The 14,103-nt window shown below is 34.8% G+C and overlaps 2 protein-coding genes across 5 annotated transcripts; one reads left to right on the forward strand and one right to left on the reverse strand.

The window, feature by feature from the left end:
* The first annotated feature begins 233 nt into the window (after positions 1 to 233).
* Positions 234 to 9,975, forward strand: LOC118439241 (arrestin domain-containing protein 3-like). 3 transcript variants are annotated; one of them, XM_035860390.1, is made up of 7 exons: positions 234 to 493; positions 4,226 to 5,577; positions 7,507 to 7,653; positions 8,772 to 9,367; positions 9,439 to 9,509; positions 9,590 to 9,669; positions 9,746 to 9,975. In XM_035860390.1, the coding sequence occupies exons 2-6, from the start codon at positions 5,475 to 5,477 to the stop codon at positions 9,591 to 9,593; spliced, it is 921 nt and encodes a 306-aa protein (XP_035716283.1). In that variant the 5' UTR covers positions 234 to 493; positions 4,226 to 5,474; the 3' UTR covers positions 9,594 to 9,669; positions 9,746 to 9,975. The 3 variants fall into 3 exon arrangements, with proteins under 3 accessions (XP_035716283.1, XP_035716273.1, XP_035716276.1); XM_035860380.1 differs by having other exon boundaries at positions 234 to 485; positions 4,226 to 4,366; XM_035860383.1 differs by having other exon boundaries at positions 234 to 485; positions 4,226 to 4,366; positions 9,810 to 9,975.
* A 90-nt stretch (positions 9,976 to 10,065) lies between these two features.
* Positions 10,066 to 12,154, reverse strand: LOC110842337 (serine/threonine-protein kinase/endoribonuclease ire-1). 2 transcript variants are annotated; one of them, XM_035860402.1, is made up of 3 exons: positions 11,723 to 12,154; positions 11,476 to 11,567; positions 10,066 to 11,407 (listed from the first exon to the last, which is right to left on the reverse strand). In XM_035860402.1, the coding sequence occupies exon 3, from the start codon at positions 11,097 to 11,099 to the stop codon at positions 10,089 to 10,091; it is 1,011 nt and encodes a 336-aa protein (XP_035716295.1). In that variant the 5' UTR covers positions 11,100 to 11,407; positions 11,476 to 11,567; positions 11,723 to 12,154; the 3' UTR covers positions 10,066 to 10,088. The 2 variants fall into 2 exon arrangements, with proteins under 2 accessions (XP_035716295.1, XP_035716288.1); XM_035860395.1 differs by having other exon boundaries at positions 11,476 to 12,154.
* Positions 12,155 to 14,103: the final 1,949 nt, after the last annotated feature.

Here is a 14,103-nt window from a genome sequence, read left to right on the forward strand (position 1 = left end):
ATGACATCAATTTAGCAAACTGTGTCTTAATTTTACTCAATTATTGTATCATCCTCCATTTTGAGTATAGATATTTCTACATTACAACTTAATTTAGAGTATTTGCATAAAAAGGATGTGGTCTGCAATGTTAGCAATGCGGTCAAATTCACCATGCCTTGTGCATAGAAAGCTTTATTATTTACCTATACCATAAATTTAGCGTGTTTAATATGAACCAGTTGTCAATACGTTGCAAGCGAATTGAGGCTGAATTACATATTAATTGCCTCCCAAATATATCAATATTGGTCACTTGCATCTTTCATCACTAAATAAATACGTTACCCTTGCAATGCAAAATAAAATTTAAGTCCTCCTCGTGTTTTTGTGTAGGAAAAACATGCCGAAAATCATTTTGGATAAGCAAGACGCAACCTATACCGCTGGAGAAAGCGTATCTGGTGTGGTCGTCGTGCCCAGTAATGTAACAAAGAGGCCAACAAGTAAATATGTAAATACACAAATTAAATAAGTAAATATCACTGGGTAAGATTAATGTCCATACATAAGTAGTCATGCATTATAAATACATACTAAAATTATAAGTATGCAATACTTTCATCACAATGCGCATTCGTCAGAGTTACTACATGCACATTGACATAAATATAATGTTCTGCTGGTAAACTGTAAAGTACATTATACAAATTTTTTGGCGAAACTCAAATTTAACCCGGTCCAGATAGAAATTGGTTATAAACTAAACCCTAAAAAGGAAAGCTTAGATGAGACCAACAAGTGCGATGAAAAGTATTAAATAATTTTTTTCTTCTGTGAATGATATAGAATTTTAATATCTCCAGCACCAGCGTCCCATTTCATTTTAAGCTAACGAAAGTAAATTGCTCGTAGCAGGTCAGCTCTCATATGAACAACACTAACGATTCTATTTAATACTAAGAAATAATAATATTTAAATGCTAAGAAAGGTTAACAACAAATTATGATTTATTATTATTTCTGCATACGTAATGCATACATAATATCCGTACATATATAATTAAGGATATTATGTAAGCATATGTTAATTGAGTAGAACAGTATCAACTCTATGATTACATTTATAAGAATTCATAATTTTTAGCGAGAAGAAAAATTATTAAATGATGTACCATTTACCATCAATAATGTTTTGATAATTATGGTATTATGCATACCTATGTACGTGGTAGTGAATTGAATGAAATGGGGCGCTGATGCTGGAAATATTAAAATTCTATATCATTCACATAAAAAAAATTATTTAATACTTTTCATCGCACTTGTTGGTCTCATCTAAGCTTTCCTTTTTAGGGTTTAGTTTATTTGGTGGTTTTTAGTCGCATTGGAAAGTAATTTATTAATTGCTTATCAGGGATGGGCAATCCCAGGATTACTTTAATCAGATTAAGTAATCAGATTACATTGAATGTAATCCGTAATCCAGTAACCCATGAAAAATTCACATTTTAAAGTAATCCGTAGTCCGTAATCCCAACTAGATCTGGAAATTATGTGTAATCCGTAATCCCCAATTTACGAGATTGGAAAATGTAATCAGATTACGGATTACTTGGTTGGATTACTTTGCTCCTGTGAACGGCATGACAGCTCCATCTTGCAACTTCTCCAGAGTCTAAGTCACTTTCTGAACTTGAGTGCATAAACTATCTTCTGGATTCTTCAGCAGAGGTGCAAAGTTTAGAGAATTTTGGAACAATTAAGAGGGGTTTATTTACTACAACATATCTCTGTCATCATCTTCACCTGCACAACATCTGTTTAGTTCTGCCCTAAGATAATTTTGTCTACCCTACGAAACCGACTGTCGGATTCAAAGCTCTTGTATTTTAAACTAATCATCATGAAATATAAGTGTGACGCTATTCAGAATAAACCGTTGCAAACGAAATGTTGCAAAGGGGTGGAGCGAGATGGTCACGCGGTCATGGCATGCCAAAACTGAATATGTCTACATTTTATTTTTTAAATCCCCGCCCAAAACTGTCTAAAACTGTCAAGACAAAAATTCGACATTTTCGACCTTGGCGTCGTCGACACGGTCACACGGTCATGCCCCGTCAAAACAATCCTCGCCCGAGATGTCTAAACCGGCAAAAACAAATTCGACACGTTTCACCACTGGCGTGGCGCCGTGACCTTATGACCTACAATTCCAATTACTCATCCGTACCTCGAGAATTAGAAACCCGTTGGCGAAAACCGCATGTTGAAATTCGAAACCGTTCTAAATCGTGGATACAGACCAACAGACAACACTTTTACATAAATTGATTTTGCTTCTCTTCACCCCTTAATACATAAATATAGATTTTTGTAATCCAGATAATAATCCGTAATCTGATTACTGTAATCCGTAATCCGTAATCCACATCATTAATTTATCCCAGTAATCCAACAAGTAATCCACATTATTTCAGGAACGAAGTAATCCCAATCCAGTAATCCCATGGTAATTTTTAAATTAATTAATCTGTAATCCGTAATCCATCGAAAGTGTTGGGATTGCCCATCCCTGTTGCTTATTGTGATCTTTTTGTTCGTCCGTCTGTCATTCCGTCCGTGGGCAGATATCTCCAGAACGACTCATAGTCAAGCGCGGTTATCGCTATTGTGCTTCTAATTTTTAGTTCTCGGTCGAGTTCGATAGTATGATTAATAGGTCCACCCCCCATTGCGCTAGAGAGTGTGGTCCAAAATTAAGTTTCACCTTAATTTTCATGTGGCGTATCATTTAAAAAAAATTTCACCACGAATATTTTTGACCTAATGACCGTGAGGACGAGGTCAAAGACCAAAACCACTTAATTCTAGTTGAAACCTATGCTCCAACATATGTGACCTCTGACTTCCCATACACCGTTCCTGGGGTGTTGTATGTAGGTCAAAACTGGTATAATACTCGGGCTCAGCGTTCAAAATCTATCTGAAATGTTTCGACATTTGTGGCAAATTTATGTAATTTAACATTTGGTGACATTTTTGTGACTTTTGCTGACCTTCAAGGTCAATATCGAGGTAACCGTTGAACTCGGAGTTAAATTTCCTAAATTGACGTGTATGCAATTAGTAGCCTTTTTGACCTTCATAACCGGGGGTGTGTTCCGATTCTAATCAGATCAATTAACGTAAGAAACCTACATATAAATATGTTCAAAGTTTCATTCAAGTCTGTACATATATCGCTGCGTTCACATCGAACCGGCAGACGGACGGACATAACGATCTTATAAATGGGTTTCGCCCTTATATTAATAATCACTTTACTGTGTGCTTGGTGGGCCTTAGCAACTAAACTTGGTGGTGGTGGGAATGGTGATATTTGACCACCATCAAAACTTTCTCAGGTTTAAACCGATTTTGGGCATTTTAATTTTGTATTTTTCTAGAAAATATTTATCAACTTTTTTCCCATTTACATTTTGCATACATGTCTTCATTTTTTTCTAATCTCCCAAAAACACATTTTTGATGGTGTTTTTGTTGCATATCTCAGAAACAGGTTAACATTTTAGCCTCCCGTTCGGCAGTTCAATTCTAATTTGCCATAATTAACTCTGGACACTAATTTCATTAAAATCGGATGGAAATTCACCTGGATCTGAAAAAATTAAGCTTTTCAAAACTGTAGTAACTGCTTACTTAGATTATTTTTTTCCTACAGTAACTATAGCCTCATCTAAGAAAAATGAGGTAATGTAATGCGTAATAAATAAGAAAGAAACTCCTGGAAATTATTGAGGGTATTCATTGTTTATTCGTATCCTTAGTATTCTTCGTATCATAAAATAACTTATATATGACGCTTACGTGAGTTTGCAAGATCTTGTAAGATTATGTCATCGAAGATCACGTTACTACGCTTACGATTTTTACTAAACCTGACCCCTTGTTTTACCTGCGTAAACTATTTTATTTACGATACTAACGATACGAAGAAATAACAAATGAATACCCTCAGTGTTGCCATAATGCAGTCCAAAATATTTCCCAATAAGGTAGACCCCCTTCTTCGCTACATACGTACATACATATGCCTAGATGTATGTTTACCATCTATTATACCAGCAACTATTTCTAGTGTAGCAATTTATGCATGTGTGTATATATGTTTATATGTACATACATATTTATGTATAAGAATTTAGCTCTTTAATCGTCCTTATACATCTTTTTTATGCAGGTATTCGGATAAAATTTGAGGGAAGGGCTGCCGTGAATTGGCCAGTGGTTCAACGAACGGGTCAGACATCGCACTACTACACGACTTGTGTGACTGACGAAGAAATTTATTTCGTAGAGGAGATAACTGTACTCCAAAGCGGTTCGGCATTACTATACTTTATATTCAGTAAATTCAAATATGTGCCTAGTTACATGATGGACATACTCACGATAACTTCGGGAAGAGAAATCTAGAAAATTGAGGTTGCATATGTATAGATTAATATAACTTCAAAAGTTATACGAAGTTTGCCACCATTCCTAAAATTATTTCGAAACCTATCTACGCAAAATGAGACGCAGGCGTGTGAGTACGCCCAATATGCATATACATGTGTTTGTAGATATGTAAATACGTACATATCCATTCACGTTTGGAGTTTCGTGGCAGATTTCCTTGTCTACAAATTTGGCTTTGGGCATATTAAGTTAATCCGTGTGATCGCATCGCAACAAAATTTTGGAAACAGATTGCAAACTAAATACTAGACTTGGACATGCTCAAGTTCGCGAATATTTTTTTGAGAACTTGAGAATTTTGCTATTTGCTAACGACGCCAACTCGTACAATGAATGGGTAAAAAACTATACTTACATATGTATGTATGTTCCTAAATTTGAGCAGCAAACGAACATGTTTTTAATGCACTTAAGCTAAATTAATTTGTGATGCCAAACATTATTTATGTTGAAGTGAGTACGCCCAATATATGTATGTGCACTCTAAATAAAGTTGCATAAAATTTACTCCGCTTGAATAGTAAAAAAAGGAGGTGACACATCAACTGGGTAAAATTGGTCCAACGGTCGGATAAAATTGGTCGGATAAATTTTACTGAATTGAAGTGTCATCCTCTCTTTTATGTACTCAACTTTGAGTAAATTTTGCACAACTTTATTTATAGTGTTTGTACATATGTGTGTATGTTCATAGAAGGGATGCGGTCTACAATGCGGTCAAGTTTAACATTCGTAATTAAGGCACCTTATCACCACTGTATATGTAAAGCTTTGTCACACATATTTACATATCCCATTTAAATTTGTTGTAATGTGAAATGAACCAGTTGTAAGCGAATTTAGGCTGAACTACATATTAATTACGTCCCAAATACACCAGGATTTCGGAACTTGCGTTTGTTATCACTACAGATTAAATACATAAACCCTTGACATCCTTGAAAATATAAATTTTAATAATTTTAAACATGCTGAAAATCATTTTGGATAAGCAATACGCAACTTATACCGCTGGAGAAAGCGTATCTGGTGTAGTCGTAGTGACCAGTAATGTAACAAAAGATCCAACAAGTATGTAAATAAATAAGTACATAAATTATCGTTGGGTACAATTAATTAATATAAGAAGCTATGCATCGTACTCAAAATAAGTTTGTAAGAAAATTGTCACCACGTGTAGGCATTATTGACATGTATGCATGCATGTATGTAGGTAATGCTTTACCACGCTGGTAAAAATTTGGCACTGTAAATAGCAAAATTTGTTCGCAAAACTCAAATTTAGAAATTAAGTAACATATGGTAGTAAATATCTAATTGTAAGTAATAACTTTGAATTTCCTGGAAATTATTGTTCCAAATATTTCCCAACGAGGTAGAGCTTCATATTGGTTATGTTAATATGTGCATACGCGTGGTAATAATTTTGTTACAAAGTGTTTTGTGTGCAGTTATTTATACAGTATGTAACAAAAGTATAGCTACGATGACAAATTTTTTATCTCGACATGATGCCGTAATGTCAAACCTAACTGCCGACAATTTCCTCGTCGCTGATTTTTAATGTCGCAGATAGGTCCAAGGTCAGGATTATTTTTCTAAAAAAATTTGAGGCGTCGAAAAAAAACTTCGTGGATATTTTTTTTGAACTTTGCAATATTTTTTACTGGATGCGGCATGCGTTTTGAAGAATAATGAGCTTTGGTTGGACCGTGTACGATTTGTTTGACGCCCACAGGAATTTTTCGCCAAAAACAAGTTTGAGGGCTAAAATCGCCACCGAGGCAAAAATTCGAAAACTGAAATATACGTTTGAATATAGACACAATAGACAGTGTGGATATTCAAACGCATATTTCATTCATACATATTGTACATACATACATAACCCCATGACTATTTATGTATGGGCAAATATTAATGGTGACCCTAAGTGACTGAATGGGATACCCTAAGAACTAAACCCTACGGTGGACTGAATTTCCTTCCCTAACTTGTCAATAACCATCCCTATTTATCTTAAACTTTACCCTAATTTCCCAATATATTTTATTTAAAAATAAATACAATTTACTCAAAGTTGAGTAAAAAAGAGGATGACACTACCAAAAGTTAAAAATAACCAACTTTGTGCAAAATTTACCCACCCGTTGGACATTTTACATATGCACATAACTTTGAACAAATTTTACACAATGATTGGATAAATTTTACCTTTTGGTTGTGTCATCAACTTTTTAGACAACCCTGAGTAAATTTTACCAATTTTTGTTTAGAGTGTAATTATTATATAATCAATAACAATGATCGATTATGATCAATATGTACATGTGTTTCGAAAGTTAACTGGAAATTATCTCAGGGAGGTGCCAAATTAAATGAGAAGCTGGGTTATAGCCCTCCATTGGGTTTAATTAGACTTGAGTAAATTTTACTTATTTTTATTTGGAGTGTATGTAATCCGTACGCACAGACAAAAGGACAAGAATGAAATTAGTTGATTTCTCTATGTAATTGTAAAATATTTAAAAACCAACATGTTTGTGAGCATTTAACCACACTAGCATACATCTACAGAGATTTTAATATCTCTGATACTTGCAAAAATGTACCTCTTGGGTTAAAACGTGGACCAGGGAGCCCAAAGAAATGCAAGCGAGCCTTTGCTGTTGAATTTTTTATTAATTTAAGAATCAATTCTGAGAAATGGTCTTAACAATTACTAATCGAGATCTAATTACCTAAAAAATGATGTAAATCAACGATTTTTAACTATCAGAACTTTAGGGTCGAGATTCAGTTATTAGCTATTTTTTTCGACCTGTTAGGGTAGGCCATTCAGTCCACCGTATGGTTTAGTTCTTAGGGTATCCCATTCAGTCATTTAGGGTCGCCATTAAATGCGACCCTTTATGTATACCAGATTTCTTAGGATTCCTTAGTGTGTACATATGGATGTACATATTTAGATCTTTTCTCCTCTACGTCTTTTTTGTGCAGGTATTCGGATAAAGTTTGAGGGAAAGGCAGCCGTGAATTGGCCAGTGGTTCGCGTTCAACGTATGGGCGAGAAAGTGCACTACCTCACGAATTATGCGACTGACGAAGAACTTTATTTTACAGAGGAGATAACTCTACTCCCAAGCGGTTCGGCATTATCATATTTTATTTTCGACACTAAATGCAAATGAATGTCTGAAAATATGATGGCCATGTTCAGGATAACGTCGGAAAGGAAAATCTGGCAAACTGAGCTTGTATACATTTTTATACATACCGTAAAAACTCAAATAGTAGCCGTTGCTCTAATAGTAGCCGTGCTCAAATAGTAGCCTTGCCCAAATAGTAGCCTTGCCCAAATAGTAGCCCTGCTCAAATAGTAGCCTTGCCCAAATAGTAGCCCTGCTCAAATAGTAGCCCTGTCCAAATAGTAGCCTTATTCGAACAGACGCATCTCTATTTCCTTACTACTAATACACTTCTTGACAGTTCATTAAGATAATTAAATTGTAATTCAATATAATCGCAGTTGCACGCTATCGAAGCGATAAGTCGATGACAAAATACGAATTTAGCTCATCGAAGGAATCATTGAAGAGCAGGTCGAGCAGAATAATATTCCAATGAACTACTACTCTAAAGGCAAAATTTGCATTGTTCTTAAATTTAGTTTGAGCTTGATTCAGGAAATGAAAATCATAGCCGTATTCAAATAGTAGCCGTGTCTCTCTCCATAATTTTAGAAATAGTGACCTTGCCCAAATAGTAGCCTTGCTCAAATAGTAGCCGGGTCCTAGCCACCGATTTTATAAATAGTAGCCCCCGGCTACTATTTGAGTTTTTACGGTAAATATAACTTCCAACACTTTACAAAATTTGCCAGCTTTTTGCTAAAAAGCTGTATATTTATTGCAAAATTTATCAAGCAAATTGACATCCTAAAATTATTTCTAAACTGCTTATGCGAAATGCGACGTGAGTATGCCCAACACATGCACACATGCATATGTACAGATTTTCATCAATTTACGTTTGAAATTGCATACCACATTTTTTTGTGCAAAAATTTGGATTTCCATTTTATTCACTTCGCGGATCGCATGGGTATATTATTTCGGGAGAATAATTCGAACTAAATATTTGCCTAGGAGATGCACAAGTTCGCAAATTAATTTTTAAGCCAATTTTTCGCAAATTTTTCAACTTTTTTATTTGCTAATTTTGCTAACTATGCGAACTCGTAATGAATACACTCATTTTTTAAGAAAATGACAAACCATCGGAGCATTCAGGATTGCAATTCCCCTTCACTTACCAACTTCCACTGGGACTTCCTACCTCTTTTAGACGCCCCAAGGGACGCGTATTTTACACCATCGAAGCAATTCCGACCTCAGACCTGTCACTCAATGAAGACATTGCCCCTGCAGAACTTGCCTTTATTGTGACTGGGAAACTAAATTTGACCCGTGAAATTTTGTCCAGCTTAAATAATCCTGTGCAAATCGGGGATACCAAGAAACTCGGTCTTTTCCGTGGGTCAGGAAACATTGGGTTCACTTTCAAACTAGAGAAAAGTTTATTCGCTCCTGGTGAATTTATCGGATTTTCTGCAAATTTGGAGAACCACTCAAAGAAGAAGATTGAGTCTGAAATCAAGTTGGTTCAAGTGATGGAATTTCATGCGAAGGGAAAGATGAAAACGGACACAAGTGAAATTGTTAGTGTCATTGGACCAAATTTTTTTCCAGGCAGGGAAGAAGTTTGGGTCGGAAAAGATGTCCTGAAAATTCCGAAAGATGTGTTACCCACGGGATTGGGTGGTCCGTGCAAAATTATTAGTTTGCAGTACAACTTAATGGTACGGTAGATTAATTACTTGTTGATAAATTGAAATGATATAATATGAAATTTTATATTTTTATGAGCCAGATTAAAATGGGGACTTTATGTCGCGATGTACCAATAACGATTGGGGAAGTAGATATAATCATGAGTGAACTGTAAGAAGACATTAAATACATTATTATTAGTTTGTATGTAGTCCGGATGCAAAAAATAGGAATTTGTGCCGATTCTACAGATAGATGACTACCGTCGTATAAAGATATTTTTGAGGAATAAATAAATGTTGCTTGCTAAAATTCATCATGATATTACAAAGTAATAAAATTTTCCCCAGTTGTTATTTTACTTGGGTGATTTGGACATATAATGACATCTCTGTGTATGTATGTAGGTATGTTGCAACGTTTTCAAACTCATGACGATGGAAAATTTGAAATTTCGTGCATTTTTTACAGCCAAATTTTGGAAATTCTGGAAATTTTGTAGTTTGAAGAAATACATGTTTCACATTTTTAGAACAGTATTTTATATGTTAATGCTGTCTAGTGCGTATGTAAAACGTATGTAACAGACTTCTTCATATTTCGCACACAATATAATAAAAAATAAGTTTATTACAAAGATATTTTCGTGTTAATTTTTTCATGAAGATTTTTGTATTTCTAAACTAATTTATTAAAAATTTTAGCTAATTTATAAATAACAAAAATCACATGCATGTATAAAATATATTTTCAAGTCAACATGGTAAAATTTTTTCTATCGTCAGTATAATAGTCATATTTGAAACGTCCTTTTACCTTTATACTTTGCATTGTACAATAAAGAAATATAATCAGGTGTGGAACTTTGCTGGTAAAGAATTTAATATATTTTTCATCCGAAAATTCTCCATTTTCTCCAAAAAAGTCATCCATCAAAAGAAGAGTATTTAATTCTAAATAATGTTCATTTTTATCTCTAATTAATGCAACAAGCTCCATTATTCGTGAAGTTTTGTACTTTCTCTTATGATTTGCCGTAAAAAGTTCTAATGAAGCATCTTCAATGTACTGCCGCCAGTCTCCATCCATCATTGTTTTCGACATTTCGTCGCTGTATTTGCTATTAATTTGTTTAATTTCAGGAATATTCTTATCGGAGAATGATTTTGCCAAGGACATTACGAACCTCAAGTCTTTTTTGTAATTCCAGAAAAAGGGGTGGTTTAGCACCGCCTCGATATTTGGTCTGTCCTTCCCCTCGTATTTTATCATGGCACTAACTAAACTTTTCGCTCTCACCCCCATATCTCCCCCCACAAGATTTGACCAGTCCATCCGACCACTTGTAATGTTTAAAAGCCTTCTAAATACAGAACCGAAAATATGATTTCCCTGCGCCAAACTGTTATGAATTGTGAGTCCCATTGAAAAAATATCAAGGCTGGTGGTATTTACAAATGCTTGTTTTGTGTCTATCGCCTCTATTACTTCCGGTGCCAAGTAATCGCCAGTCCCCCTCCCCATAGAATTTGTCCCTTCAGTGATTGACGAAATTTTCTTGCTTATCCCAAAGTCCCCCAATTTGGCTATTCCGTTGTCAAAAATCATAATATTTGCAGGCTTAATATCTCGGTGAATGACTCTTTTCCCATGCAACCACTTAAGTCCTTTGCACGCATCGCGAAGATAGTTTTTTATCGAGACGTAATCTTGTGGGTTTTGTTCTACAAAATTTTGCAGGGACGTGTTTGCCAATTCCATCGCAAAATATAAATTAATACCTGTTGGTTCTTCCCACTTGAGATATTTGAAACAACGGATTATGTTAACATTGTCATCGACACTGCTCCAGATCTTAAGCTCGTTTTCAAACACGTCGTAATACTGGACAAACACCCGTTTGATGGCTGCCTTTTTCTCGGGGACATCGAAAAATCCTCGGTACACGATTGCAGTCGCACCATTACCAATTACATCCGAGTCGTAGTAGTTAATTCCCAAGTTGCCTAAACGAGTCTATCGGTTGTCATCATTTTGTTTTCGGACGATTGCAGGTTTCCGTCGAGTTTCTTTTTAGAAAAGGAAATTTGTTTATTGAGGGGTTTTTATTATAATGATGAAATTATCAATAACTTACTTGTAGAGCTTGATGGCTCAATATCCATTGGTTCCATGTTTTGTGAGTGTGTCGCTCTTTATGTATCGGAAACTGAAGGATAAACTAAATAACTATAGAAAATTTAGTCACTTATTTAATGTTTGTTCAAATACAGCTTAAGAAGGAAAATGTTATGCCGTATTTTTAAAATTATTTAAAAATTTCAGATTGAAATTAATGTAGGTATATACATACATGGAATAACAAATATTATGTTAGACCTTACCAACATTTGAAATTTCTTGATGAAATATTCGCGTGGTGAGGTGTATAGAATTAATTTGTTCACTCTTAGGCAATTGGTATTGAATCATTACGAATTATTATCGGACGGAGTACATATATGACTCTACCGGCATCGGTAATATCGATTGTTACGGCGTAGTAATGTTGTGGTAATGAAATCGCTCCCACTCAGAATTAAACTATAACCAATCCGATAAGAAATTATTACCAAATCAATACCAGTACGGCGTACATATGTGACTCTACCGGACGCTTTACAGTGTTGTAAATTAATGCCTTTAAATTTAACTGGCAACGAATATGAAATTATAGTAGGATATTTGAACTTTTGAAATATCGAATATTCTTATTGAGACCCCTTGGAAACCAGTAATAATTTCCTCTAAGACTGGACCAATTGTGGAATTCAACGCCCTTGAGGCCCTGTGTAAATAGATGGTATATGATCCAGGGACGCTATTCTAATTATAGCATAGGACATGTGGCACCTAAGGGTCAAGCCTGTCCAAAATTAGATCACCTATTTTAAGCATGGTCCGAAAGAATGCTTCAACTAAAAGCCAGCTAAAAACTCGTCTTTGTTCATGAATGTTTTCGCCTTGTGCATGAGTTTAGCATTTGGCCATGAATAAATAAAGATTCCGAGTGATTTATTCATTGGAGTTTAAATTGCATTTTGCATTATTATCGTAAATAAATAAGTGTCATCGCATCATCGTAAAATTTACGGTATGTATTCATGTCGGTAAATATTGTGGGGGCATAAACTTTAGTATATCGGAGATGACTGGTTTTATGTGACAAGGTGTTTAATCCAACATTTTTCAACTAATTGAAATTAAGCTAACTTATTCACAAAAATACCTTTTACACCGATACATATAGGTATGTATGTACATACGGAAAAAGTAAAGAATGTGGGGAAAATATGTGTATGTATGACCAGATTTTCAATTATTAAAGACAATTTCTGCAATGAACTCAAATTTTTTGCCAAATTGTTTAATTTTTTCTTGAAAAACTAAATATAAATGTACAAATTGTTTCTTCTTCCTTCAAATAAATTATATCCATATGTATCTTGTCCGGGTTCACGAATGCAATTTAGATAATGAAATAAATCCTTATTTTCAGCATCCATCCATCTGCCCATCAACGACCTTAACTTCCTCTCTTATTTTTTTACTGTGTAGTTCATATCTAATTAATACCCCGCGTCTGGATTAAGCCACAAAATCCGCGGCGTAGTAGTTCATACTCAGGTGGATCATTATATAATTATCACTTACACCTGCAACATCTCCACATGTACATATCCATCTAGCTATACCCGTATTTTTCTTGATTCTGTCAGAATTGATGGGCTGATAAGTATTTGCAGAGGTTAAGCCATTCTGGTCTGGTGGACGGGACGAGGGATGCGTATTTTCTGCTCAAGATAAACTTCGGAATGAATGTCCATGAACTGTGCGTATCAGACTTGCCGATCAGTATGAAATGGAATGGATGATGCAAGTTTTAAAGAATTTTTTCTAGTTTTTAAATAAGTTGAGAAAGCGTTCGTTTGTATATTTTTAATTTGAGGGATTTTATTAGCAAATTTTATTCGTGCCTGGATATCCGTGACTGACGGAGGGAGTGAGGAGGGAGGCTTGTTAGTAAAATTGAATGAAACGTGTTTCGAGAAAGGATTTATTACTGGGGGGGTAAGTGCGTTAAGGACGATAGAATTATGATTTTAACTTGTATTACCATCCGGTGATAATATTACATATGCTAAATTAATATGGATGGCTTGACCGGAAATAATCCCCTCAAATCTGTCAGACAACTTGTATGCACGGTCCCTTAATATGATTCGACGACTACTGGGCATGAAGTTGTAAACGTGTACTGTGTGAAATCTTAATGTGCATGTCCAAACAACTTTGTTTCATGTGTGTTACTTGCTACATACAAATGTATGTATGTGCATATGTACATACGTATTTATATGTATATCTACATGCCTACATATGTACATGCATCGGGTATCAATTCATTGAGTGTTTTATGCTTTGTATGTAATAATACAGTCGTAAGCATGTAGGAAAGCATTTGACAGGAAAATAATGCTAAATTTTGCTTAGTTTGGAAATTGGAAAAAATTTGGACAACATATCTAGAATTATCCAAACTATTTCCAATTTTTTATGTACTATACTATATAATTTCTATATTATGTACATATGTATATTTGTATGTTGTTGTGTTAAAGGAGATACCAAGTTAGTCGTTAGCCAACTGGTAAATACATGCACACATGTTAAATCATCACTGACCGGAATAAATATGCGTGTGACTCTTCCGGGCGTCGTGAAC

This window comes from Folsomia candida, unplaced genomic scaffold (genome assembly GCF_002217175.1).
Source record: "Folsomia candida strain VU population unplaced genomic scaffold, ASM221717v1 Fcan01_Sc001, whole genome shotgun sequence".
In the NCBI taxonomy this organism is placed as follows: domain Eukaryota; kingdom Metazoa; phylum Arthropoda; class Collembola; order Entomobryomorpha; family Isotomidae; genus Folsomia; species Folsomia candida.

Bases quoted from the DNA above. Each gene is read 5' to 3' on its own strand.
- LOC118439241 (XM_035860380.1), top strand. From the start codon at position 383: ATGCCGAAAATCATTTTGGATAAGCAAGACGCAACCTATACCGCTGGA. The intron at 4,367-7,506 runs GTTCGGCATTAC...TTTTTTGTGCAG, and splicing joins GATAACTGTACTCCAAAGCG to GTATTCGGATAAAGTTTGAG. The intron at 9,368-9,438 runs GTACGGTAGATT...TTTATGAGCCAG, and splicing joins GTTTGCAGTACAACTTAATG to ATTAAAATGGGGACTTTATG.
- LOC110842337 (XM_035860402.1), bottom strand. From the start codon at position 11,099: ATGGAATTGGCAAACACGTCCCTGCAAAATTTTGTAGAACAAAACCCA.